The sequence below is a fragment of the Heliangelus exortis genome, chromosome 3, assembly GCF_036169615.1.
Source record: "Heliangelus exortis chromosome 3, bHelExo1.hap1, whole genome shotgun sequence".
Taxonomy (NCBI): Eukaryota; Metazoa; Chordata; class Aves; order Apodiformes; family Trochilidae; genus Heliangelus; species Heliangelus exortis.
In genome coordinates this window covers 3,719,445-3,746,021 of record NC_092424.1, presented here as the reverse complement: position 1 = coordinate 3,746,021, position 26,577 = coordinate 3,719,445, and the positions used below count along the sequence as shown (strand labels likewise).

Below are 26,577 nucleotides of genomic sequence, written 5' to 3'. Positions count from 1 at the left end.
CTGCCCTCTCTCTTCCCTCCCCTCCCTCCTTCCCTCCCTGCCCGGTGCTGCCTCCACCCATCGGCGCTCGGCACACGCTGCCTGGCCGGGGCAGAGGGCGCCGGGGCGGAGCGGGGCGGGCAGCGCAACGCGTGCGGCCGTGAGGTGAGGGAGCGAGAGAGAGAGGGCCGCGGTGGGACGGGGAGGGCCGGGCAGGGAGACCCCAGCCCCCCAACCCCGTGAGGTGAGACCGACCCCCTGTTAGGAGAGACCGACCCCCTGTTAGGAGAGACCGACCCCCTGTTAGGAGACCCCCGTGAGGAGAACCTTCCCACCCCCTGTGAGGAGAGACTGGCCCCCTGTGAGGAGAGACTGGCCCCCTATGAGGAGAAACCCCACCCCTTGAGGAGAGACCAACCCCCTGTTAGGAGACCTCCGTGAGGAGAGACCCCCCCCCATGAAGAGAGACACCCCTCCCCCGCATGAGGAGACCCCCGTGAGGAGAAATCCCACCCCCTGAGGAGAGACCAGCCCCTTGTTAGGAGACCCCCGTGAGGACAAACCGCACCCTCTCCCCGTGAGGAGAGATCCCCCCTGAGGAGTGACACCCGCCCCATGAGGAGACCCCCGTGAGGAGAGATACCCCTCGCCCCCCCCTTCCCGTGAGGAGAGACCGACCCCTTGGGAGGAGAGCCCCGTGAGGAGAAACCGCACCTTCTCCCCTTGAGGAGAGATCCCCCCTGAGGAGAGACCGACTCCCTGTGGGGAGACCCCCTCCCCGTGAGGAGAGACCCCCCTGAGGAGAAACCCCACCCCCTGAGGAGAGACACCCTCCCCCCTCCCCGTGAGGAGAGATCGACCCCCGTGAGGAGACCTGGGTGGGTGGGTGGGTGTGAGTGTGGTGGGCGCTGCGGGGGGTGTGAGGGAGGAGGAGGAGGGCGGGGGGCGGTCAGGGGGTGAGTGTGGGGTCCACGCGCTCCCCTTCGTTGCTGCCCTCTCCCCCCGTTTTCTGCCTGCCCGCTCCCCCCGTTTTCTGCCCGCTCCCCCCCGTTTTCTGCCCGCTCCCCCCCGTTTTCTGCCCGCTCCCCCCCCGTTTTCTGCCCGCTCCCCCCCCGTTTTCTGCCCGCTCCCCCCCCGTTTTCTGCCCGCTCCCCCCCCGTTTTCTGCCCGCTCCCCCCCCGTTTTCTGCCCGTTCCCCCCCCGTTTTCTGCCCGCTCCCCCCCGAGCTGCCCTCTCCTCGGTGGTGTTTTCAGCCCTGTCTCTCCGCCCTTGGGAGGTGTCTGTGTGCCGTCCCCATGGCAGCCGTCTACTCCGGGATCTACCTGAAGCTGAAAAGCGGGAAGACTTCTTGGGAAGACAAACTGAAACTCGCCCATTTCGCCTGGATTTCTCACCAGTGTGTCCTGCCCAATAAAGAGCAAGTAAGTGGCTTGTGATGGTAACACGGAGAAAGAACAAGAAGTTAAACCCAATAAATAATTGCTGCTGAGGGTGGATTGAGCAGTAAAATCCAAATCTAGTTGCTGAAGCTTTCACCTTAGGCAGTAATGGGAATAAATCTATGATGGTGAGTTGTAAGAAGCTCTTGACTGCTATGTAGTTGTATGAACAGTTTTCATAATGTCATCTTCCAAGTAGCTTCAGCATAAGGATCTGCATCAGGGCAGGAAGAGAGAGTCTATAATGTATGGAGAGGGCAGTGCATGTGACTTTTCATATAGAGAGGGCAGTGCCTGTGCTCTGTCTCAGGGATAGATGAGAAGCCATTGTCCTCAGAGCTGTTGTTAGCATTGTTTATTATATCCTCCAAATTCTGTTGCTTCTGGTCACAGTTAAGAACAAGAACTTCAGGGTGGGAGAGCTGACAAGCTACAGGTGTTTCCCAACATTCTAAAGTTGTGCAAATGGAAAGAGTGCACTCTGGATTCATGGGCTTCTCTGTTCACTGTGTGGATCCCATCCTCTCCCCTCAAGGCTTTTGTTCTGACCCTGTTTCCTGAAGGTCTGTTCAGGGTTTGCCCAGGTGAGAGAGGGGTGGCTTGTGCTGCTCCTCCAGCCCAGTAGTTTTGTGGGGACTGGGTTTTTTACCACCTCAGATCAGTGTTTTGAATTCCTGCTATTTGAGTTACTTAGACTATTAACTCTAGGCATACACCATAATTTTATTCAAAATAAATAATCTAATTTAGTAGATTTCAACCTTTTCCGGTTTGCACGTGTCTGAATTCTTAGGCCTGAATTTCTTAAGTAGTGAATCTAAACATACTGAGAGGAGGGTGTGAAAGGAATGGCAATTGTCAGAAAGTGAAAACCATCTGATTCCTTATGTTTTGATTTAAAAGACTACGTTTGCTAATCAGTATTGACTGACACAATTATACCCTGGTGAAAAGGGCCTGAGGATGTTGACTCCTAAAAGCTGTCTTAGGAGAGTACAGGGGAGCAGAGAGGCAACAATGGATTTAGAGTGAAAGATCTTAGATCTTGGTTAAAGCCTACAAGGATGGACTTCTCTGTTCATTCAGAGCTGGCCTGCACTGATGTAGAGCAGCTCTCAAGGTAGAAGTGCTGTAATTGTGAATAGGTGCTGCTTTTCTCTTGTTCTTGCATGGGGTTTATTAAAAATGACTTCTTTTCCCTTTTGTTAACAGGTATTGCTTGATTGGGTAAGCCATACATTGGTCTCATACTACAATAAGAAACTTGAACTGGAGGATGAAGTTGTTGAGAAGCTCTGGGCATATCTAGACAGCATCATCCATAGTAGAAGACTACAGAATCTCTTAAAGAGTGGGAAGACACTTGGTCTCAGTTTTTCAATTGCACAGGTAAGTAGAACTGTGGATATTTTGCAGCATGCTGGATAGCAGTGCAAATCTTCCATAGTATGTGGCTCTTCCTCACAGTGTAGGGTGTTATGTGAAATATATAATAATTAATCCAGTGGCTTTTAGAACCTCTAATAAAAAACTTCCCCATTTCTGTTCTGCAATGCTGTTTATATTGGTGCAGTGGTAAGGCTGAAAATAACAGAGTGTTCTCACTGTAACCTCACAGTTAATATTCCTCTCTGTCTTTAACTTGTATACACCATCAGAGAGTAAACTGGTTTAAGTATTTCAGTTGGTAAGCAAAGGCTCAGTTCTGTATGTTGCTTTTCTATATTATTTTCTGCTTTATACTCCCATTTGCTGCTGATTCCAAGCAGTGATGGCACTGAATCATTATTGATCTTAATCATATCATTATTTTAGCCTCATCTGAAAGTGAAGTGGGAAGACTTCAGTTACAAGTTAGGACTGGAGCAGAAAGTTTAACTTCTTATTCAGCTGCCTGGTTACAGAAACTGCAGAATGAGTGGATGGCTGTGGAAAGGCAGGCAGAATGTCTGGAAAAAGGAGACTTTGAGTTGTGAGCTGGTTAGGAGGAGGTGGGAGAAGATTGTCTTTACCTGCAGTAAATTGTGTTGTGAAATGCAGAGAACTGGTTAAATGAAAGCTGCTAACAGGCAGTGTGCCAAATTTAAATGTGCTCTGGATGTGGAAAACCTGTCTGTCTGAAAACTGGGTGAGAGGTACAGACCAGAGGATCCTAAAGACCAAGGACAGAGGTAGTTGAGGATCCAGTGGAAAATTTTTGTTTTTATTTAGTGGGGCTCGAGCTGAGGAGATGAACTGCCCACTGGAAGATGTAAGGAGACAATTGAGGTGTTTACTTGTGGAATAGAGGCAGATTTGTGAATGGTTGCTGAATTTCTTTGCTGACAAGATTATCTGGAGGTGAGAAAAGGGAGCAAATAAAAAGGGGATGAAAGAAGAAAACCATAGGGAGACCAACACAGAGTTTGACAGAAAGAAGATAAATGCAAGTTCAAGTAAACATTAATTCTTTAGAACTGTGTATCCCTCAAAGAGCAAAGAGAACAATCCCCCAGATTCCAGATATCAGCACAGGAAAGAGACTCTTTTCAAAATACAAAGATGATACTTAGTTGTCAACACTCTTACTGCATAAGTTTACATAAGTTTGCATAGATCAAAGCTAGGATCTATGATGGACGTGCTTTTGTTGTTGTTTGTTTGGAAAATAACTTTGGGGACCTTGTGAGAAGGAAGGGAACTTACCCTTCCTCCTTTTTGCAGGTTCAGCTATAAGTTAGGATCAAGTATGGATGGTTTTATGCTGTGGCCTGTAGCACACATCCTGAAGGAGGGCTTGCTCACTCCTCCTGCTGTATAAGCGATTGCAGGGACAGTATTCTGGGTAGAGGAGCTTCTAACTTGAGCCCTGTGATAGGAGAGGCCCCTCAGTAGGTCCCTGTTGCTTCCTTCTTGCAGCCAGAGCTCACAGAAGGTGTGGTTGTTTCATTACAATGAGCTTTATCTTTGTGTGCAGAATTGACTGTGTTTTCTCTGTTTTATTTCCTTAACTCCTCAGGTCATAAACGAAAGGTTATCAGGGGCCTGTTCTCCAAAACCACAGCAAAACATTGGCACAGTGCTGAGCTGCTCCAGTGGCATCCTTTCCACTCCTTCCCTCTCCATCATTTACACAGCAAAGTGTGAGCTCTTGGTTGATCTCCTCAGCAAGCTCTCCAAGCTGGCGTGTCAGCAGCTGGCTCCCGAGGATGCCGTGGGCCCCCAGCTCTTCAGTGTCCTCCAGCTTACTTTTGCTCAGTACCTCCTGCTCCAGAGGCAGCAAACCAACCCAAATCGTGTGTTTGGGCAGGTGACAAGTCACCTGCTGCAGCCCTGTCTGCTCCTGAGGCACTTGCTGGCTGTCAGGAACTGGACGCAGGGGGATGACAGCCGCGTGCGGCACCACCTCAGCAGGGAGATCCGGAACCAAGTGGAAACCGTGCTGCGGGCTGGGCTATTCCAGCCTGAGCTTTTCTCATCCTACAGAGAGGAGCTGCTGCCAGAACAGGAACTCCAGGAGAAGAAGAAGGGAGCTTTGAAAAGCCTTTTGCTACCAGTCAACACGGTGCAGACCAAGCTGGGCGGTGACTTTTGCGAACCTGCTCTCCACGGAGCCGTTGTGGCTGGCTCGGTGTCCCTGCTGTATAAACTCTTTCTGGACTCGTACTGTAAGGCAGAAAACCACCTCGTGTGTTTCCACATGCTCAGCAGGCTTTTTGGTTGTCTCAGGCTCTCTGGCCTACAGAAGGGTGTGATGGAGGACCCGTTGTCTCCTGCAGACTGGACTGCAGAGCTGCTGGCTTTGGAACAGCTGCTGAGCTTGGTGCTCAGCAACGATGTCTACAACGTTGCCAGCGACCGGATCCGGCACAAGGAGATACAGTTTGGATTTTACCGCCAGCTGGCACAGGTGTTGCTGAGCCATTCCCAAGCTTCCATCCCTGCCTGGTTCAGGTGTCTTAAACTCCTGATGTCATTAAACCACCTTATAGTAGAACCAGACCTGGATGACTTGGTGGCCTCAGCTTGGATTGATGCCGACGTCTCCGAGCCGCGTACGAAGAAGCCCCAGGAGGCTCTCATCAGCTCCATGTTTCAGACTTACTCCAAGCTGAGACAGTTCCCCAGGCTCTTTGAGGAGGTGCTGACAGTCATTTGCCAGCCAGCTGCTGATGAAGTGAGGCTGCCTGTCTTCTCTGCTGGCCTGACTCTGAAGCTTCGTGAGTGCCTCCTTGAACTACCTCCCAACCAGATCCTGGACATTCTGTGTCTCTTTGTGGAGAAATGCCAGACCCTTATCATTCCTGCTGTTGAAGGGTCAGATGACATGGCCTTGAAGCTCCTGTCGTTGAGCTTGGTGCTGCATGCTTTTCTGTTCAACATGAGGAGCCTTGATGATGTCACTCCTTCCCCTGTCATCCTTCGCACTCAGAGTCTGCTGGCAAAGATGCAGAAGGGCATAATCCAGCCACTGATGGAACTGCTGCAGGCTCCTAGAAGAGAGGAGGAGAAGTCAGAGCTTTGGCTAAGAAAGGCCAGTGACTCTGCTTTCCTCCTTGTTTACACCTGGATTGAGGTAGACACCTTGTTTGGTGTTAGCTGCAGTAAATACATGTCTCCAGCAGCTGAAGTTGCTGGTGCTGTTACTGCATCAGCTGCAAGGCACAGGGGCATTTCAGTTTTCCTCCCTGGTGTGGAGGAGCAGTGCTGGGAGAGGGTCGTGGAACTTGCAAACAGTTTTGCCACTAGTAAATATTGCTTGGAACTGCTCACACTTCAGAATATGAAGATGATTTTAATGCAGACTGAAGCTGACTTGAAGACCTTGCAGCATGCTGCAGCTTTCATCCTGGAGTCTGGGAGGTCCATCATGAGCAAGAGAGAATGTGAGCCATGGGATGGAGACATTAGTGCAATAAATGATCTCACCTATCCCACTGCCCACTGGCACCTTGTCATCTCCAACCTGACCATCCTGTTGCCCTATATTTCCCTGAAGGATGTAGAGTACATTGCAAATATACTTCTAGAGACATTAATATTGGGCAAAGCTCAGGAAGCTGTCACAGACCAGGAGCCTTCCATAAGCATTGAAAAGGTGTCTCTCAGTTTTATAAAAAGCTCCTTTTTCCCAGAAATGAAGGTCCTGCATTGTGCTTTTCTGACCAGTCTTATTCATCAGTTCGCTGGAGTGCTGCCCTCTGCTGCCAAGGATGCAGCAGATCTGCCACTTCAACAGCTGTCTGCAGGTAGGATTCCTTGGCACGAAGAAATCCTGGCTCCTTGCAGACCTCTTGACCCCTTGGAAGCACCATCAGGAAGCAAACTGCTGAAGGATGAGCTCAGTTTGTCTTGGAAAACGCTGGAGAGAGCTGCCCAGTGTGTAATATTGTTAGCAAAAAGTGGCTGCCCTGTCATCCTGAAAGAACACCAGCTAGAAAGATGCTTAGGTCTGCTAGAAATTGTTTCTTTTCTGAAGCTGGACAGTCTTCTTCCCTCTGACTCTACCCGGTGTTTCCTGGTGCTGCTGTCCCTGATAGCCAATACCAGGGCTGGTGCCTCTTGCAGCAAGCTGCTGCTGCTGCAGTTTTTAAGTACCTGCTTCCACCTCCTGAGGTGCCTGCAAGCAGGCAGGAATGCCAACTCTGTTTTTAAGGTGTTTCATGCCAGTGATGTTCTTGAGACTGTCCTGGGCTCCCAGCTTACAGCCAGTAAAGGCTTCAGTGATGTTCTGACTGTTCCTGTTTGGGCACAGTATCTCCAGGAAGTCCAAGCCTTCTTGGAAAACTTTCTTCAGATGATTATTGAAAGAAGGCAAAGCGTGAGGCTCAACTTGGAGAAGTTCATGTCTTTCCTGATGAGCTGCAAAGCAGATGGTGCAGCCAAAAGCAAAGGCTGCAAAAATTACAACCCTGCAGCTGGGCAGTTACTGCTCATGGCATTCACCACCCTCTGTCATGTGGTCACACTCTACCTTCAGCAGCTGCCAGAGAAGAAGCTGCAGTCTGCTGATGTGCTGGCTGCTCTGTTGGAGCCAGTAGTTCTCCAGATGGTCAGAACTGTTGAGCACAGTCTTCAGAGTAACACCCAAACCCAGCCTTTGCCTCTGACATTGATACCATCTGTCACGACCCTTCTCAAAGCAGACCTGAGCCATGCTGTCAAGAAGGGCTGGCAAAAGGAGCCTGGTGGCTTTTTGGAGCAACCCCATGTTAAACTGTACCAGAAGTTTTACTCTCAGATACTCAGAGAGCTGCCCTGTGCTGGAGATAACCTGCAGTTCCTTCAGTCTGCCTTGCAGTTCCTTGTGGTCTTCTGCTCAGTGCCAGAGCTGTATCCTGGAAAAGAAACTGCAGTTACTGTGGTTTTTGCCATAAGGAAGCTTCTCACTGGTATGAAAACTCCCTTTCTCCATTTTCATTGCTAATTCTGCAGCACGGAGGCAAGATAAAAGCCTTTTAGCAAAACATGCAGCTTTTTGAGAACTCTGTGTCTGTGTGCTTGTGTTGAAGCAGTAAGCTGTCCTTTTATAAATGCACAACAGGAAGATTTTCAAGGAGGCAGTGTTGTACTGTGTGGTACCTAGACCACAGCTACCATCTAATTTGGTAATGATCTGGTGTCCCCACCATAAGAAGGACCTGGATCTCTTGGAGCAAGTCCAGAGGAGGGACACAAAGATGATCCAGGGGCTGGAGCACCTCTGCTAGGATGAGAGGTTGAAGGAGCTGGGATTGTTCAGCCTGGAGAAGAGAAGACTCCAGGGGGACCTTAGAGCTGCCTCCCAGTTCCTGAAGGGAACCTCCAGGAAGGCTGCAGAGGGACTTTTCATAAGGGTGTCCAGTGGCAGGACAGGGGAAATGGATTTAAACTGAAGGAGAAGAGGTTTAGATGGGATGTTAGGAAGAAGTTCTTCAGCAGGAGGGTGCTGAGACTCTGGAACAGATTGCCCAGAGAAGCTGTGGATACCCCCATCCTGGAGGTGTTCAAGGCCAGGTTGGATGAGGCTTGGAGCAACCTGGGCTGGATGAGAGGTGTCCCTGGGCATGGCAGGGAGCTTGGAGGAGATAATTTCTAAGATCTCTTCCAAACTCAGCCATTCTGTGATAAGGTACAAACATCTTGATAAAGTTCCACATAGATTATAAGCTGTGCTACTGTACCAGTGTACTATGTACAGTACAAAGCACACAGGAAAAAAAAAGTTAAAAGCATGAGGTAAAGATGAAATAAACACTATTTTTTAGTTTATAACTTGTGCACCCTAAGGGGTTATCTTGTGCACACCCTACTTTGGAGACTGGTGCTCAAGTGAACTGCAGTCATGATCTCAGTGTTAATATTAGATTGGCAACAGGCAGTTAAGAGCAGAACACAGCTCTCCATGGAAAATTGGATCTTGAGGTTGCACAGTTGGGTTTGAGCTGGAACATACACGTAGACACAGGCTTAGTCTGCTTGTTCTCTGGCCTGCAGTTTGATCCTTTGGAATTTTGGGGTTCAGTAAGGGCACTTGAAGTAGGGATTTCCCACTACAACTGGGGGCCATGAGGACATGGCAATGGGTGTAATGGTTTTGCTGACTTTTCACTCTCTCATCCTACATGTCCCTTTACTGGTGTAAGATTGGTAAAGTGCTTTAGCCTGGAGACCTAATTAATCACTGCAAAAAGTTGTAAGAATTTCTAATGAGTGAGTGCAATGTTAAATAGGATGAAATATGGGTTCCTGTTGAAGAAGATTTTCATAACTGCACAGATACTGTGGAGACTTGTAACAAAGGAACAAGCCTTCAGGACAGGTTAAGATGTAAACTAGTCCAGGACTATCTAGGTAGTAATAGTTGAGGAAGTGGGGGGGAAGTGTGACATATGATCAGCAGAGACCTAAACTGTCACCTTAATGCTTTTGTGACTTGTGATGCCTCTCTGGCTTGCATTTGTAGGAAAAGCCTTGTGGCTTTTTTAGCCTACTCCCTTGGCCTAAGCACACATTTTTGTTGTAGTGTTGCCATACTCCTGAGGGCTTTTTGTTGGTGTGATGACTGCTCTGTGATCCTTAGGGTAGGAAGTACCTGAGAGCAGCAGTTCCTTGCTCTGGCAGGGAAAAGGGAAAGCATGGGGCCTGCTTTGCATTTGATTGTTAAAAAGGTACCCACAGAGCTGCTTTAAGGTTTGATTTGCCCTCTTCTTCCTGTGGAAGCCCCTGTCTTGGGGATTAAGACGTTCTTGTGTCTCTTGAATATGCAGGTCCTGCAGTCACAACCCAGGTGATCCAAAGTATGAAGGTGGAGCTGACAGAGGTGCTTGTCCAGCTGCTGGGAAACTGCTCTGCTGAGGAGTTTTATACCATAATGAGGCTGGTGCTGCAGGGACTTGAAGTGAAGAATGTTTGGCAACAGAATGCTAAAGTAAGGCATGAGCTTAGTTTGTTGCAGCTTCAATTTTCTGCCTCTTGAAAACAAATTGTTAGCTGAGTGACATCTGATAAATATTTTTTTTCCTCTTCCTGCCCTATGTTCAGTTGCAAGGTGAAATTAATTCACATGGTTAAGGGCTTGGTGACTATGCTGAGATATGTTCTGGGTTGAAATTGAGAGAAGGAGAAATATCATGGAAACCTTACTGGAAAAAACTTTGTCCAGCTTAAGGATTTAGCAGTCTTAATTCCTGATATTGTCAACAGAAAGCTGAGATGTTACAGGCCATGCTGAAATTTAACAGGTTTAAAGGCATTTTAAAAAAATTTTGAAGTATTTTGAAGTAAAACCAAAACTGCATTTGTGCTTTTGATATTTGTCTCTTTAAAGACTTACTCTCTAATAATCAGATTCCTCTCAGATGCTTTCTGAATACTCTGCCTTTCTCCAGAGCAGCTTAAAGCAGCAGTGGTAACATAATGAACACCTTTGGCAAAAAATCCAGCTGTACCCTGCTTAGAAAGCTCAGTGACCTGAGAATGAAGCTTGGGCTAAACCTGGGGGCTTGTCTGTCTCTGTCTTACCAGAAATAGACACAAATACCCTTCATCAATTCTTGATAGGCCTTTTGGAAAGTGTACCTGGAATCTCTGTACTCTGCATGTAATTCCTCCCACCTGAGTACAGTTTGCAGTGGGTTTCTTTGGTCTGTCACAACAGCCAGCAAGGAAAAATAAAACTGAACCTGCTGCCAAATGCAGCATTCTTAGTATCTTAGTATCTAGTTTACTGGTGTCTCTGTATTCCCCCTGCTTCCCTTTGCTACCTAGTGGCAGTTGAAGGGGAAGGCTTTCCTTCCTTCCTTTAAAATAACAAACTTTTTTGCACAGTGATTTGTAAAATAAACATAGGATGCAGCACATTTGAGCCAGTGCTGCTCATTTAAATTTCACAATTTAAATTTAAATTTAAATTGCCATTAAATTAAAAATTTAATAAATAAATTTAGATTTAAATTTTAAATTTTCACAATTTCCAAAGAGGGTGGGAGGGTGTTTGTGTGTCAAGGTTCTGGTAATGCTCAGAACTGCCACTGCCCTTGGAAGAGCTCTCCTGTACTTGAGAGGAGCCCAGTGCATCTTGTACCAGTGACTGACCATCAATCTCTCCCCAGGAAGTACTCTCAGCTGTTACACTCACCAAACTGCTGCTCAGCTGCCCATTAAGTGGAGACAAAGAGAAAGCTTTCTGGTTTGCCAGCCCACAGATAATCACAGCTTTAGCTGTAAGTATCTCTTCCGTGTAACTTCATTACCTACCCCTTTTATCTGCTGGAGTCTGTAGTGGTTACATCTAATAGACACAGAGAGATACAGAAACAAAAAAACTATGGGTACTAGACACATCCCTATTCCAGCTTCACCTGCACTTTTTTGTCTAGACCCTTTCTCTCCTCCATCCTCAATTAAATCTCCTGTGAGTGAACTGTGTGGGTCATCCATTTCTAATTATCAGTCATTTTCTGAGACTGCACCATGGAATCTGGGGCTTGGGAGAAACTGCAGACAAGACAGTCTGAGTCTCCTGCCCTTTCTCCTATCCAAAGGAAAAGGTAACCATCAGCCACGTGTTGCAGCAGAAGGCAACAGCAGAAAAACAGAAATGTTGAAAAAATTATAAGATTCCTCATATTGAGAAAATAGTAAGATAAATTCACTGAATTACAAGTGGAAAACTTAACTAAAAGTAACCACCCCCTGGTTTTCTATCCTTCAACTGCAGAGGGTACAAATCTAAGAGTGTAAATTTTTCTTCTGCCATGGTGGTGGTGTCTCTAGACCAGAGATGTCTGGGAATCACAGGATGCAGTTTCCTTGGCTGTTCTGCATGCTTGTGAAGCAGGGAGCTGCATCAGGGCATTCATGTGAGGAGGTGCAAAGAGATGCTTCGTGTCAGGACACTGGGGAGTAGTTAATTCCACACTCCCAGCTCTGCTTGCCTGAGGGACATCAGGTGCATGGGGCTGCAGATGCACCAAAATGTCTGAAGTGCAGGAGTCTCCCTGCTCATCCAGCTTGCACTGGTTTAGTTCCAGTGACTCAATTTGGGGCATTACCATTCTCTGGTGGGTGAATGCTGGTGGTAGTGGCTCCTGCACTCTTCCTTACCTTACCCTTCCTTCCTTCCTTACCTCTTTCTTATCTTCTTGTAGATGCAAACCAAAGAGGCCTGTCAGGACCAATCCCTGATTTCCACCATAGTTGTACCTATTCTAGAGACTGTAGCAGCTTTGCTAAGGCAAGGAGAAGGGGTTCTCTGGAATCCACACCACGTGGCACTGGCATTCAGCATTCTCCTTACAGTCCCTCTGGATCATCTGAAGACTGAAGATTATCAAGGTGTCTTCCTGGGAGTCCATGAAGTGCTCTTCTCTATTGTTCAGTGTCATCCAAAGGTATATCTGTGAGGGGATGGGAGGAGGAAAAAAAAGGTTGAAAGAACCAACACAGAGCCCAGTGATGAGAGGTTTTATTTATTTTTTTGATAATGATTTTGAAAATATTTGTCCTGAGAGTCTGTTTTGTACCACTTGTAATTTAAAGTGCTGTGATTCTCAAAATCACATAATTTAATTTCTCTCCTGCTTTGCTTTTTGCCTGCATTGGTGGTCTTTGACAGCATCTGATACTAGATTAGAATAAAACTTTCCCTTTCTTATGATTGACTTCTAGAGGCAGAAATAGCTCAGGCTCTAGGAACTCACGTAGAGAGAACCACAAGTCCTCAGGTGTCGCCGATAATGAACTGGGAGCTTAGGCCCGGGTGTGCCCACTAATTAGGGCCTGCCCCAGCCGGAAATGGGCGGGGCTGAAGGGCAAAATAAAAGGCATGCTCCCAGAAGCAGTCAGAAGAGAAGAAAACAAGAGATGAAGATGCCTGAGGAGAGGGACAGCGAAGAGAGCTAAGAGCCGTGTCCCCGAGGGAAGGCTCGCCGCAACATCTGGTGGAGAATGCAGGCAACAATAGCAGCCGTGAACGCTGAGGTATTATAAAAAGCTCTACACGACCACATTGGTGCAGGAAGCTCTACAAAGCCTGGCTTAAATGCGGAAGGCGATATAAAGAGCTTCGAAATACGCAACCACGTCCGATGGAGCTACTACAGTGGTGCGGGACGCTCTATAAAGAGCTCCAAATACGCAACCACGAGTGAAGCTCCACAAGGCCAGGCTTAAATGCTGAAGGCGGCGTGTAGAAGCTCAGAGTAAAAGCCCAGCATGGCAAGACAACAGCCCGGTATGGCGAGCCAGGCAGGAGAGAAGAATGAGGCTCGAAAGGCGCAGCAAGTTGGCGCGCGGAACTCAAGCCCGAGGAATGCTGAAGCTGAAGCGGAGCTCTGAGTGCGCATCAAGTCAGTGCGGTCCTGAAACGGAGCCCCCAGGGACACGCGATGCGGTCCTGAAACGGAGCCTCCCAGGGACACGCGACGCGGTCCTGAAACGGAGCCCCCAGGGACACGCGATAGTGCGGTCCTGAAACGGAGCCTCCCAGGGACACGCGACGCGGTCCTGAAACGGAGCCCCTAGGGACACGCGACACGGTCCTGAAACGGAGCCCCCAGGGACACGCGACAGCGCGATCCTGAAATGGAGCCTCCCAGGGACACGCGATAAGACTGGTGCGCCGAATGCTCGGAGAAGCCTCTGCATGGCCAGGCATCCCGAGGTGGCGAGTACCAGCGAAAGCTGAGCTGGTGCTCATGAGACCTCATCTCCTGCTAACAGAGGCTAAAGAGCCCGAATTTTCCCTCCTCAAAAAATAGGCGAAAAAATGTTGAAAAATAATGAAATGTTTAAAAAAGTAATGAAAAATGTTGAATTAATTGTAAATTATTGAAAATATTGTGAATTAATTGTAAGTTATTGAAAAAATGAAGTCTGTTTTTCAACAAACAACAAAAAGGGGGGAAATGTAGAGAGAACCACAAGTCCTCAGGTGTCGCCGATAATGAACTGGGAGCTTAGGCCCGGGTGTGCCCACTAATTAGGGCCTGCCCCAGCCGGAAATGGGCGGGGCTGAAGGGCAAAATAAAAGGCATGCTCCCAGAAGCAGTCAGAAGAGAAGAAAACAAGAGATGAAGACACCTGAGGAGAGGGACGGCGAAGAGAGCTAAGAGCCGTGTCCCCGAGGGAAGGCTCGCCGCAACAAACTCATCCTCACTGGAGGTCAAGATTCTGCAATCCTTTGAAAACAGGACTTAGTTGTGTTAGAAATTGGTGTCCTTCAAGCAATATTCTATCCTGATTTTTCTGTCAGCCTTCTGGCATGGGGCAGTGAAGATGTGCCAAGATTTGCACAGGACTAGAGATATTCCTAGATGTAGGCAGAGGTGGAAGAAAAAGGAAAAAGGGCCTCGTGCCTTTGTGTCAATACTGACAGGGAAAAAACTTAAAGGTGGGGAAATGGCAAATTCTAAAAGCAAGGCAGTACACGTTGCTAAATTGCCTTTAGAAAAACTCTGTTTTAAAGCTGTTTTCACACAGGGACCTGTAGTATTACTGGACCCTGCATTCTGTGGATCTGTCTGGCTACAGAGCTTCTCTACCAGAGGAAACAAGTTCCCTAAACTTTAGGGTGCTAAATGAAATGCTGCTTTGGAGACAGCAGGACTGCAGTCCTGCTCCAGGATTCTTTAGTGCTCGACAAGATACGGATTCAGAATGAAAATAGTCTGCTCCTGGCAGCTGTATAAGCTCTGTAGGTTCCTTCCCAGGAACTGATTTCCCTCAGACTATGGTCTGGTGGACCTCCACTCTCTCTGTTCCTTTTATTACATAATCTCAGATGTTGTTTTTTTTTTTATTTCATCTCTTTGCAGGTGCTCTTGAAAGCAGCACCATCTTTTCTGAACAGTTTCCATCGTCTGCTTGTTTCTGTCATGCATGAAGGACGTCAGAAAGGAGATGGAGGTACCCAGTCTTTCCCAGTTTTGCACTGTATATACACACACTGTGTTTTTATGTATCATAGATGAGGAGATGCAGAACAGGGCAGCCTGACACCAGAAACAAAGTCCTCAAAACCTTGCTGTGGCATTGAAAAAATTAACCCTGTCTGTCCTTTATGCAAAATTGAGGGTGAGGTTTGTAGTGCTGGGGGCTTGTGAAAGTAACTGAGGGGCTGCTTTAGGTGAGTGAGGTGTTCTTCACTCCTTGGATGGCAAGTAGGCAGGAGCCAGACTTGCTCTGCCCAATTTCTGCTCTTCCTAAGAACTTCTGTACATGAAATCATGGTGGTTCTGAACTCTGGTGGTAGATGCTGATATACCTGAGTTATAGCCCCAAATCAGTCCTACTAAATGGAGCTTCTTGAGACTGGAACTATGTTTATTACAGACCTGAATTGTCACCATAAAAGCAGAAAATGACATGTGTCTGAAGCAGCAAGTTGGATTAGATGATATCTCTTTATGGTGAAGGGTTTGGAATTAGTGTAGTTAAATATCTCAAAAAGTAAAAGACTTAGTATTGGAAGTTGTTAAAGAATTTTCATTGTCAAAGCATTCAGGCCCAAGATGTTCACAGTGATCAAGGCAATCCTGCTGTGCCTTCTGATCAGAACACAAATACACTGCCATGAATAGTGGTGACTTTTGGAGACAAGTTGACTTCATATCCTGCAACTGCTTGTATCCTAGCTTTCCATGGATGCCCTGCAGCTTATTCCATGGTCACATTTATTTTAGCTGATATGTTGCCCTCAACTCTGAGCAGATGTGTGTGTGTGTGCATCATGAAGGAATAACAAACTGAACTAACTAACAAAAGCCCAGTTGTGGAAGAAAAGGTAGGAAGAAAAGGAAGAAAACTCTTAAACTGGTGCCAGACTGAGAATTTGCTTACTTCTGCAACATGTTTACAGAAGGGAAGGAAATTTATGGCCTCATAGCATCCTGAAGTTTAAAAATATGCTGGTTATATTTGCAGGATTGTTTTGTTTTCAGAACAGGTAACATGAAAGTAATTTCTAGATTTCCCTTCTCCCCTGTTTGTGTTAGTTTTCTTCAGCCACTGCCTACTGGAAGGGTAAATTCTCAGGTGGTCTTTGCAGTCTCACTGGAAATATTTCCAGTGCCACAGCCTCTGCTGCTGTATTCCACATAAGAAATCTCATCAGGAAATTTTCTTACTGTGCTGTTTTAAGGAAACATCCAATGATTCCCTGTAGGTAGAGAATATAATTTTCCACTCTCCTTCTTCTCTCCTCCACAGTGTAAGGTAAATTCTCAGGTGATCTTTGCAGTCTCACTGGAAATATCTCCAGTGCCACAGCCTCTGCTGCTGTATTCCACATAAGAAATCTCATCAGGAGATTTTCTTACTGTGCTGTTTTAAAGAAACATCCAATGATTCCCTGTAGGTAGAGAATATAATTTTCCACTCTCCTTGTTCTCCTCCACAGTGCTGGTTGGGACCGAGTCACGGACAGGACCATAGCTGCTAATTTGAGCACTTCTGTGTTTATAGTAAATCCTTTTTGCCTTGCAGTGCAAAACAACCATTGCAAGACATGGATATGGTGTCCCCTGGGGGGAGCTTTTAAGCCTTAAATGCCAGAATGCAACTCCAGTTTCTGTTTTAGGTAGCACAGAGGAGCTCGAAGTTCCCCTGAGGTGTGCGCACTTGGTGGAGCGGATGTACACTCACATTGCTGCAGAAATGGAGGACTTCACTGTGTTTTCTGCTTTCATCGTGGCTCAGTATGTGACTGAGCTGCAGAAGGTACCATGTTCTCATCCACCTTGAGTGCTCTGGTGTTGTGTTGGCTTTGGAGTTGCTGTTCCAAAGGCAAACTGTGGATGGTTTTGTAAAATACGTGAAGTTATCAAAGTTGCTGTGCCTTATGTGGTTGCAAGTTTGATTCAGACTGTTATTTCAAGCAAGAATTCCTGAGAATATTTCTTCCCCAGCTGCTGAAAACTTTCTAAAGGTGTAGGTTATATTGGTTTTTGGGGTTTGTTATTTTTTTAAGGCAAAACAATGCAATGCCTCTTCACAGAACTGCTTTGCTTTTCTGTCACGTTGGATGCTGCTTTTTCTTTATATGGTAGTTAGGATCCTCTCCCAGACACTCTCCAGCATCTAGGACTGATAGCAGTTAGGGCCTCATCTGGATGGGGAATTTTCTTGAAATGTCTCCTGGAAAATATCTTTTTATCTGGTCTAAATGAGTAAGTGAATGAAAAAATTGTTACCAAGCCAGAAGATTGTTAGCTTTTCAGTAATTCTCCTGCCATACCAAATATATCATTGTGATCCTTAATGAAAACGACCAGTCCTGATTTTATGGATACCAGAGCCAAGTCAGGAACTTCTCACATCCAGACCTAAGTTCCAGTTGTCATTCTGTTTAACCTACTGGATTTAGATTTCAGCAGGGTTTGAGTGCTGGTTATGTTGCAAGTACCTGCAAATTGTTTGTGGCTCTGGGCTGAAATAACAGAAAGAAAATTTAGTATTTGTTTTTAGGCTCTCTTACCACAGAAATATCCTACCTGGTGCTATGTTTCTGTAGGATTATGGAGTAACCAGTGTAAATAACTATGAAGGTTGTTACAGAGCTTAAACTCATCAGCTTCTGCTTTTTTCTTTCTTTCTTTTTTTTTTTTTTTTTCAGTGTTGCTGATAAGTTGGTTATTTTTACGTGGTAAACATAGTAGTTCACCAAATTCTAGGGGCAAATTATTGTTACAACTCCTTCTGCTCTGTTTAACTTCTCTGAACTCAAAAACTTGTTCATCACTGAACTGGAAGTCAGAAAGCCTGACCTGAATTGTCTTATCACCTTTTTAGGTGGGAAGGACACTTAGCTCAATATTACCAGGAGTACAAATTCTCATGAGACTTCTGGGAAAGTTTTTTTCCAATGCTTTGAGCAGGAAACAGAAAGTGAGGGGTGATAACTGGTACCCCAGATCAGTGATGTGTACAATGGGAGAGGGAGGTTGGGGTAGTGAGCCACCAAACATTGTGACAAGGATGTTTTCTGTCAGGCAGAATAGACAGATCACAAGTAGGTGATGATTTCTTGGCTCATTAGGCTGGTGAGAACTGATGGAGGCAGGGGAGGCCTCAGCATGCCCCAGTTCAGGGGGCACCTACACATCTTTCATGTTGCTCTGCAGAGCTCTGAGACCAGATCAGGGGCTTTTCAGTCTGTGATCTGAAGACCCTAGGGGTCCATCAAAGGTAACTGAGGAAAACATCTTTATAGATTTAAGTCTTTATATGGGCATCTGTACTTGCTGGGACCCTTTTAAGGGTCTGCAGACTAAGACTGATGAAAGATACTGGCCTAAGTAGTCACTTGCCCCTGAAGTAGTTGTCTAACAGTTCCCTTAGTACTTCCAGGAGATAAAGTATCCCTGTGAATTATTTTGTGATAACCTAGAAAGATTCCTTGCCTCTCTCATACACTTGTCAGTGCTTTTCCCCTTGTTTTCCATGAGCTGTTGTTTAATTCAGCAGTAGTGAAATACCTCTTCACACATTTAATGTCTCACATCAAGAGCCCTGTAATGCTTGATAAATTGGTTGTGCTAACTATATAGACCATAAACCACTTAAAACCATAATGAACTGCTAGCCAGTAGTGGCAGCTATTTAAATCTTTAGTTCTGCTTCCCATAGTGGTGTTGGAGGGTGTTTATAGGAAACTGCACTACCAAGCAAGATTAAATAAAGCAGAGGTCCAGGTTAATTTACAATGTAAAGGATGCAATTCCATTAACTGCAGCTCTGAGGTATCTGCTGATTCCAAGTGGGACATCTGGTCCCTTTTGGCCATAGCTGGGAGTGTTCTTGTCCTCATTCCCTGCAGTCATTTCCCTAGGAAAGGAGAGGCCATCCCAGTGCATTAACTGGGAACTGCAGTGCTCAACTGGTCTGTTACTTTAGTGCATGGTGTTACAAATAGACATCTGTTAAAAACCTGCTAAAGAGTCAGCTGGCACAGAGGGAAAAAAATAACAAGCTTTTGGTCATGCCAACTCTTCAGGGTCAGAGATCCAAAGAAAGGTTTTATGTGCCTTAATGCCCACTCTGATATTTTTCCCAGCTATGTTAGCAGGTCTAATAAAATGTATTTGCTGTTTTACATCTAGGAGCCTGTCACAGTGATTAGGAGTGTACTTCATTAGTGGAAAGTTTATTTGTTGCCTCAGGAAGAAAGAAGTCTGAATTTTAATGACAGCTTTTTATGTAATTTTCATTAGGCCTGGAGTGCAGAGGCTTAGGTCTGGAGGCAGGAAGCTAATTTTGGGATTTAGCAAAGATAAGACATGGTTCTGTGGCAAAAATAATGTCATTATTCCAGAGGCCAGTACCACCTCAGGCAGTGAAGTATTTAGCAAGTGATTTGTGAGGACAGGACAAATTTCAGTCATCCTGGAGCACCGGAGGACTCTCCAGAGCCAGCACTGGTGTGTTACTGGTTGTGGTGGCAGTTCTGCTGGTGAGCAGGGCTCAGGGCTGAGCAGGAGCAGAGCACAGAGTTCTGGAGTCATTCCTTGTATTCCTTCAGCTCCCTTCAGGTACATGCAAGGTACCTGATTCCTGGTTGTAAGAAAAGATCAAAAGAAATTTCAGTCTTCTGAACTTTTTGAAGGCTTCTTTTATTAAGGCTTATAGACATTTAAGTCCTCAGATATAAATTGTTAGATAAATATTGAGCTTTTAGGTGACAAGTTAATATTGACTGGCTAAATCACAGAGTGGCCTAAGAGTGCTCATTTGGGATGGAAAAGTACCAGCACTCAGTAAATAGGAGACATAGAGAATCTACTGAAATGTGTAGGGCAAAGATTTAGGTGTTTTTTTTTTTTTTTAATTACAGCTTTTCTGCAGTTTTTCTGTGCTTCCAAGCTGATCAATGTCTTTGCAGAAACGTGCATCGTAGCATTCTTGTGCGTTTCACTGCGAGGGGCATTCTCGTGCTGCAAAAACACGTTGGCAAAAATCAGGAAAATATTGCACGAGTCAAAATCTTGGATTTTTATCTCCCAGGCTCTCCCAGATGGTGTGCTGCACTGGATAACATGTTGTCAGCATTTAATATACACTGACAGTGGGCAGGGTGTTTCTTGTTGCCTTTTTGTCTTCGAGTTTAATGGGGTTTTGTTCTTCTCGTAGGTGACTTTGCACCCGGCTGTGAAGAACCATCTCACAGAAGGGATATATCATATCCTGGACCTTTGCATTGAAAGGGACATCAAGTTCTTAAATGTGTCACTACCAGCAGGTGTCAGGGAGGTCTTTAAGGATCTGTATGAGGATTACAAGCGCTACCACAAAGCCAAAAAACAGGGGGAGGAAAAATACACTGCCTGATGTATCCTGCCTGGTGCTGCACGGTTGGTTGGTTGGTTGGGGATTGATCTTGGCAGTGCTCAGAAAGTCCTCAGTGCTCCTTGGTTTGGGATGAGTGGTCAAATCAAATCTGAGGAGAGTCCTCTAGACATGGTTTGCACCTTTCTCTGTCTGGGGAGCAGGGGGAGAGGCAGGGAGGATGTGCTGTCAGGTCTGGTCCTGCTGTGTGCTACAAATGGCAGAAGTGCTGCACCTCTGCTGGCCCCACCATGAACTTGCTGGGAGCCCTGGGGACCTCGCTGTGGTCTGGCAGCAGATGTCAGACCTCAGGCTTTGGCACATCCTGGTGCTTTTCTGTGGGAAGCAATAGTCTGGTGTAAAAGCCAGTGGAGAGCTATAACTCTCTTGCTTACCTGGTAAGCAGAATTAAAGCAGTTAAAGTGCTTATTTTTGTACCCTGCTATTTTACATTTTTGTTACTGAATTTTGTGGATGTTGGGCTGCTGCGTGGTGGGCTATTATGCAAAAAACTGGAAATGCAGTAAAAAAATTTGAAACTTTGTATCTCTTTGCTTGATTGGTTTTACTCTTAAATCCAGCCCTGGGCAATATGGTGTGACCTATTGAATTTCCTTCCCAACTGAATTATCCTGTGATCTCATTATAATCAAAAGGACTGACTACTTAGGGCTCTGGTCGATTTACTGTCATTAAGCAATTACACTCAGTCATCTGAGCTGTGGTTCCCCTCAGTGTACATTATTAGCTTGTGACAAATGCTGAGTACCAAGACCTATCTGGGACCATTTTGGTCTATGCTGAGCCTTGGTGCTGTGCATTCACCCTGGGTTAAGAGCAAGCCTTGGACTTAGTGCAGCTCAGCTGGTGGTAATTTAATAAGCTGTGGTACATTAATCACATTAGAGCCTGTAAGAAGCTTTATCAAAAAGGTCCCTTCCATTAGCTAAACTACAGACACTTATTTTCTTGAAAGTGATAAAGAGACTAAAGATCCAAACTTCTGTGGAAGTAAAACAATCTTCACATGTGCATGCTGCTAGCAGCAAGAACTCAGTGCTCTCACATGAGCATCTGCTTTAATTTAAAGATTTAGGGTGTCCCTGAAAGAACAGGTCTGGCACATCACAGACCTCCACTGGGACCTCGGACTAGGATGTGGTGGTGAGTCCCTAGCCCATGGGTGGCTCCTGAATGGTGCCTGGCCCTGGCCCTGGGGCAACTACTCCTGCAGCAACACCTCCTCCATCTTTGCCAGGTTGAAGCATCATGCAGTGTCTGAACTTCATCCTTTGGACTTGGAGATGTTCCTCCTCGTTTCCTGAGCACCAAGCTTGGAGAGAAACCTCTGATGCAAGTGGTGTTCAGGAGCAGCCACAGCAGTGTTACCAACTCTGCTCCAGCCAGAATTGCAAAGCACAGCACCATGGGGACTACAAAGGAGGAAGTTAACTGGACCCTGTGCACCCCTCTGCCACTTCTGTGTTTTATTTGAAAGCTGAAAAGCTGAGGTGGGCCAGCACTGGGGAGGGCAATGACTGCTGCCCCCCCAGGCTCTGGGATGTTGAAGTGCTGGTAGGTCCCAGAAGGGAAACATGAGTGAGATGGATGGAGCCAAATGGGCACTGAAGGGAGGAAGGCTCCAGGGTGAAAACAGTCAATATGCTATTGAAACAAAGGAAGGTTTTGAGTGCTGGAAGAGGATTTGGAAAGAACAGGGAAAAAGGAGAGTTAGATAGGGAGCAGGGGAGGAAGGAAGTGAGGTGGCATCTCTGGTGTGGAAGTGTCAAGGCTCTCTTGATGGAGCCAGATGGTTGCAAGTCACACATGTAGCTCAAAAGCTTCTGAGTTTAGACCACAGAGTAAACAACATCTTACTCATTGCTCTAAAGGAGATAAACTGCTTGATTTGCTAATGTTTTAGTTCATTAATATTAACTTCTAAAATTTTGTCAATTTTAATTTCTTGGCTTGAAAGTGAAACTGTGACTGCATTACATGGAGAGGGGTGATTGAAACAAGAAGCTCCTACTATGAGAAGAACACAGTGCTTGAATGAATGAAAAATTGAAATCCTGGCACAATTAAACCCTCAGTGCAACTGCTGCTTACCCCACAAACCTCCTTCTCCAGGCTAAGCAGCAGAGTTCTGAAACACAAAGCAGCATTTCTCCTTAGAAGTTAGAAAGGGGTTAAAAAAAAAAAAAAAAAAAAAAAAAAAAAAAAAAAAAAAAAAAAAGGCTGTATTTCACTTGTTAATCCTAGTTCTCTGTCCAAGAACCGCTCTGTTTGTTGTTTATTTTTTTTTTTTTTAGCTGGAATAAATTAAGTCACTGGCAGAGGACCACCTGCTGAGAAAGCAGGCTTTGTTTTCTGGAGTCCATTCCCATGTGGGTGCAGTGTTCCTCTTCTATCACACGATGGAGCCATCCTGCAAGGGTACCAGAGCACCAGCTGAAGCCGTAGTTTTGGTATCCTTTTTATTAGGGCTGGGTTTGAGAGCCCCGAGAAGGTAAGGGGTGTGGAAGAAACCCTATTTCAGACCTAAAGGAGAGGATTGCCACCTTTGCTTCACTCCAGTGCTAGCTTCCTGCAGGTCAACCTAAAAGCAGAGTCCATCTAGGCTTCTGCAGCAGTTAATCCCTGCCAGATTTCCAGCTGTTGATGCAGTTCATCTCTTCCAGGGGTTGCTCTGCTGCTGCATGAACAGAAATACCTCCCCTAGGCAGTGCTGACAGGCTGGGACATCAGTGTCCTGCAGTGCCCCTGGGTGTGGTGGTCATTATTCATCCCTGGGCACTGCCCAAGTCTGCTCTGCCCAAACTAGCTCCAACATAAAGAGTCAGGAAGGGCAAGAAGAAGAGTCATGAGCAGCATAAATCACCTTGGTTTTATTTATCCGTTAGGTTTGTGTAGCTCATTTCGTTGTGGAAATGAGCTGATTTTTCCACTTACCTGGGAGTGGAGCTTGGTGCTTAATTTGTCTTGTTGTGGATACAAATGCCAAAATAGATGATGGCGTAAAATGGTAGAAATAATTTTGCTAATTTAGAAAGAAGTTACTTTTCCTGTTCTTACCTGCTGGGAGAAGACAACTTACTGAGTACTTTCCTTGGAGTCTGAAATGGATCAGTAACTTCCTATCTGTTTACTTCTTGGCCTGGCTCCAGGGCTGCTGGAAAACAGAGGGCTCCTTTCAAAGCTGCCTTTCTGGGTTAAAACATAATAGCATGATTAAAGGAGCACTTTGAGAGATTCCTGTCTCATTATTGCTGAACAATTAAGTGATAATAGTTTGCCAATGAGAGCAGAGTGGGGAAGGGGATGAAGTGGGTGGAAGGGAGAGCCACCCTCTTGGGTTGGCTGGAAGAGTGGGCTAGCAAGAACCTTATGAAATTCAATAAGGACAAATGTGCTCTAACCCTAACCCTCTTTTTTTTTTTTTTTTTTTCAAGTATAGCTTTAACAGCTCTTCCCCACAAAGGGGGGGAGAAGGAGGAGAGGAGTCTTTCTGCTGATCCCTGGTGGAGAGGATTTGGAAAGCAAGCAAAGAATAAAAGGAGGGGGAAAGCGAGGTCCCCCATTAATTCATTCAGCAGCTGAATTTTCTGCTATGTGCAGGCACCCCCTGCTTTCATTTCTGAGGGTTGGGTTCTTCAGGCTTCCCAAAGCTGTGCTGGGATTCCTCAGGAATGTGCCCAGAGCTGAACGTTTCTGCTGAAGGGTGAAGACCCCGGGCTGCTTCCACTGTAGGAAAAAGAGAGGATAAAGGACAGGAATGGAGGTCTGGGATGCAGGCAGACAATTGCCAGGGCTTTTCGCTGAGGAGATGATGTTGTTAATGACCTGACTGTGGATAGGAAATCAGCAGCTTACAAGAAGGATGGAATCTCCTGATAGCTGAGAGCAGAGCAGCTTTGAAAAGCAGGCTGTTCCTGGTTTCCAGTGCATCTGAAACATCTGTTGCTTTCTTTGGTGTAGTACAAGCTCCTGGAAACCTCCTTCAGTGGTGGTTCCTCCATGTCTGCAGCAGTGTGAGCTGTGAATGGGTACTTGGCTGTCCTAACACCCTGACAGGTGTGAGAGACCGTGGGTGGGAGGAGAAACAACATTGTGGGGAGAAGTGATTGATTCCTGTTGAGGTTTTCATGCCAGTGTTGGAGCAGCATGTGGGAGTTCCCTCCAGTAACGCCAGGGAACAGTGGTGTTGGTTTGGGTTTTGTTAATATCCCAGGAAAAAGCATGAGTGAATGGCCATGATAAAAAAAAAAAAAAAAAAAAAAAAAAATCAAATCTTCATGTTGGGGAACACACAGATGGATCCATTAATGATGATGTGATCAGTGAATTAGGTGGCTCGTGCAAACAAAGCTTTAACTTTATCAGTCAATGCATTAACTCCTGGAGGGAAGGCTGATTTATCACTCTTCATCCAGCCAGGAATTGCCAGCCTGGAATCCCCTGAGGGACACAAACCCATCCCTGCTCATCACTGGAGAGGAGACACTGGAACAACCAGATGCTGATTTTTTAGCCTGGCAAAACCCACTGGCACCTGAGCACAAAGCATCTGTCTGAGTGCAGGTGGCTGCTGCTTGTTCCTCTTCCCCTGCACAGGGCTGCAGTTTTTGAGCACCCATGGCTGCACAAGAGCTTGAAGCTTTGTCCCTGTATCTGCTGAAGGTCACCAGTGTCCTTCCTTTGCCACCTTCTGTGGCACCTGACACAGGCTTGAGTCTTCCCCATGGAGGATCCATGAGGCTTGCAGAATGTTTGATGCTCTGTGGGTACCCAGGTTATCCTGAGCTTAGTATTTTTTTAATGTTACAGAGGTGAGTGATCCAGCATTATTTGGTTTTTCACAATATTTCAAGTGATAAGCAGAAAACACGTAGACTGACAGCTTAATTTCTGCCCCTTTTGTCCTCCCACCAGATGCATGTGAAACTTGGTATTCTTTTCATGTGCGTTTTACTTTATTTTTTAGGGTTTTTTTTTTTGAGACTGCTCAGTGTTTTCAGGAGATAGCTATGCAAATGTGAGCTTCTAGCACCTGATGTCTTCAGCTTGACATTTTAAAATATGTTCATTAAAGTTTTCATAATCCAAGCCCATAACAGTGAGAGCCTAGAGTATATGTGCCTTCTGGTATCACCTGCAAAGGAAACGTCTGCCAAGGAGACCTGTTATTAGCAGCTCATATTTTGTTTGTGCAGTTACATCTGAGAGACTTTCCAAGCAACTCAGTTTCCCTTGCTGTAAAAGCAGATTTCTTACTGCAGCAAGAGGCACATCTGCTCTTCCAGCCTCAGCCTGGGCTGTGTTGTCTGAATGAGGAGAAAACTGCAGAGGATGTTCCTGATGTTCCTGAGCCATGGAAACTTCACCAGCTGGAAATCTCTTTTGACCCACATGCCCTTAGAGTGCAATCACTTGGGGTTATCATCTGTCAAGGTATTTCTGCTCACATTTCTGTCCTAAAATGCTGTTTCTCAAAAAGCATCACCAGGCCTGTTGCATTCCATCTGTTATCAAGGAGTCTGTCCCACCAGTTCTTGTCTGTGGGGGGACTCTGAGCATACCAAGAGTTGGGAAAGCAGTAAGTAAGGTAGTGTTTAACTCCCAAAAAGTGTGAAGTTTCAATCTAGGTTTGGTTTTTTTCCCCTGTTTCTTTCTAGGGAAGTGTAGTGGTGGTAGAGCTGGGCTGTGTATCCACAGAGCAGGGATGAACTGCATTAAATTGCTCCTCCTGGCACTCCTTTGCTCCTGTGTTTGGAGAGGAATGTGTAGCTGTGTTGCCTTTACACAGGGGGTATCTGGGAGGTGGGGGAACCTCTGCATGAAGATCCAGGAGGCTGAGGAGTAGCTGTGGTATGTGCATCCATCTTTTTGCTCACCACACTGTAGTAGTGGTTATGTTCAGAATTAGCCACTGCACGTGATTCCTCAGGACTTCAGAGGGCAGAAAGATGCCCTTAGAGCTCACAGCACTTTTCATCTTCAAAGTGCATTATAATCATTAATACATTTATTAGGCATTCTCCCTTTCCTTCCTGCTAACAAGGTTTATTAAGCTGAATGTATTTATCTTTGGGCAGCTTCTACAAGCAATTGAATTAATAATTTTCCTAATAACTTTAATAGCAAAGACATAAAAGGGAACAGGGATGATGAGATGAACAAGAAAGAGATCAAGGTAAATAAAGCTGCACTGTGGAAGAAGAGGAGCATTTTCATTCTAGGTGTAACTCCACCTGCTCCTGCAACTCCCAGCTGGCAGCTGTGCAGCCTTTGTTGCTTCTGTCTTCCCTAACCTGTGTGTAATTGCACATCTATGCCCCACTGATGCTGGCAAATTCAAAGAAAAGAGGTGATG

The 26,577-nt window shown here is 46.0% G+C and overlaps 1 protein-coding gene across 6 annotated transcripts; it reads left to right on the top strand.

Moving 5' to 3' along the window:
• Window positions 1–68: 68 nt before the first annotated feature.
• Window positions 69–23,471, top strand: URB2 (URB2 ribosome biogenesis homolog). Of its 6 annotated transcripts, none has more exons than XM_071738936.1 (10): window positions 69–144; window positions 1,256–1,400; window positions 2,631–2,807; window positions 4,417–7,789; window positions 9,647–9,807; window positions 10,991–11,101; window positions 12,029–12,271; window positions 14,696–14,786; window positions 16,459–16,598; window positions 22,517–23,471. In XM_071738936.1, the coding sequence occupies exons 2-10, from the start codon at window positions 1,275–1,277 to the stop codon at window positions 22,523–22,525; spliced, it is 4,431 nt and encodes a 1,476-aa protein (XP_071595037.1). In that variant the 5' UTR covers window positions 69–144; window positions 1,256–1,274; the 3' UTR covers window positions 22,526–23,471. The 6 variants fall into 6 exon arrangements, with proteins under 6 accessions (XP_071595037.1, XP_071595034.1, XP_071595033.1 ...); XM_071738933.1 differs by lacking the exon at window positions 22,517–23,471 and adding an exon at window positions 19,192–20,142; XM_071738932.1 differs by lacking the exon at window positions 22,517–23,471 and adding an exon at window positions 20,007–20,747 and having other exon boundaries at window positions 70–144.
• Window positions 23,472–26,577: the final 3,106 nt, after the last annotated feature.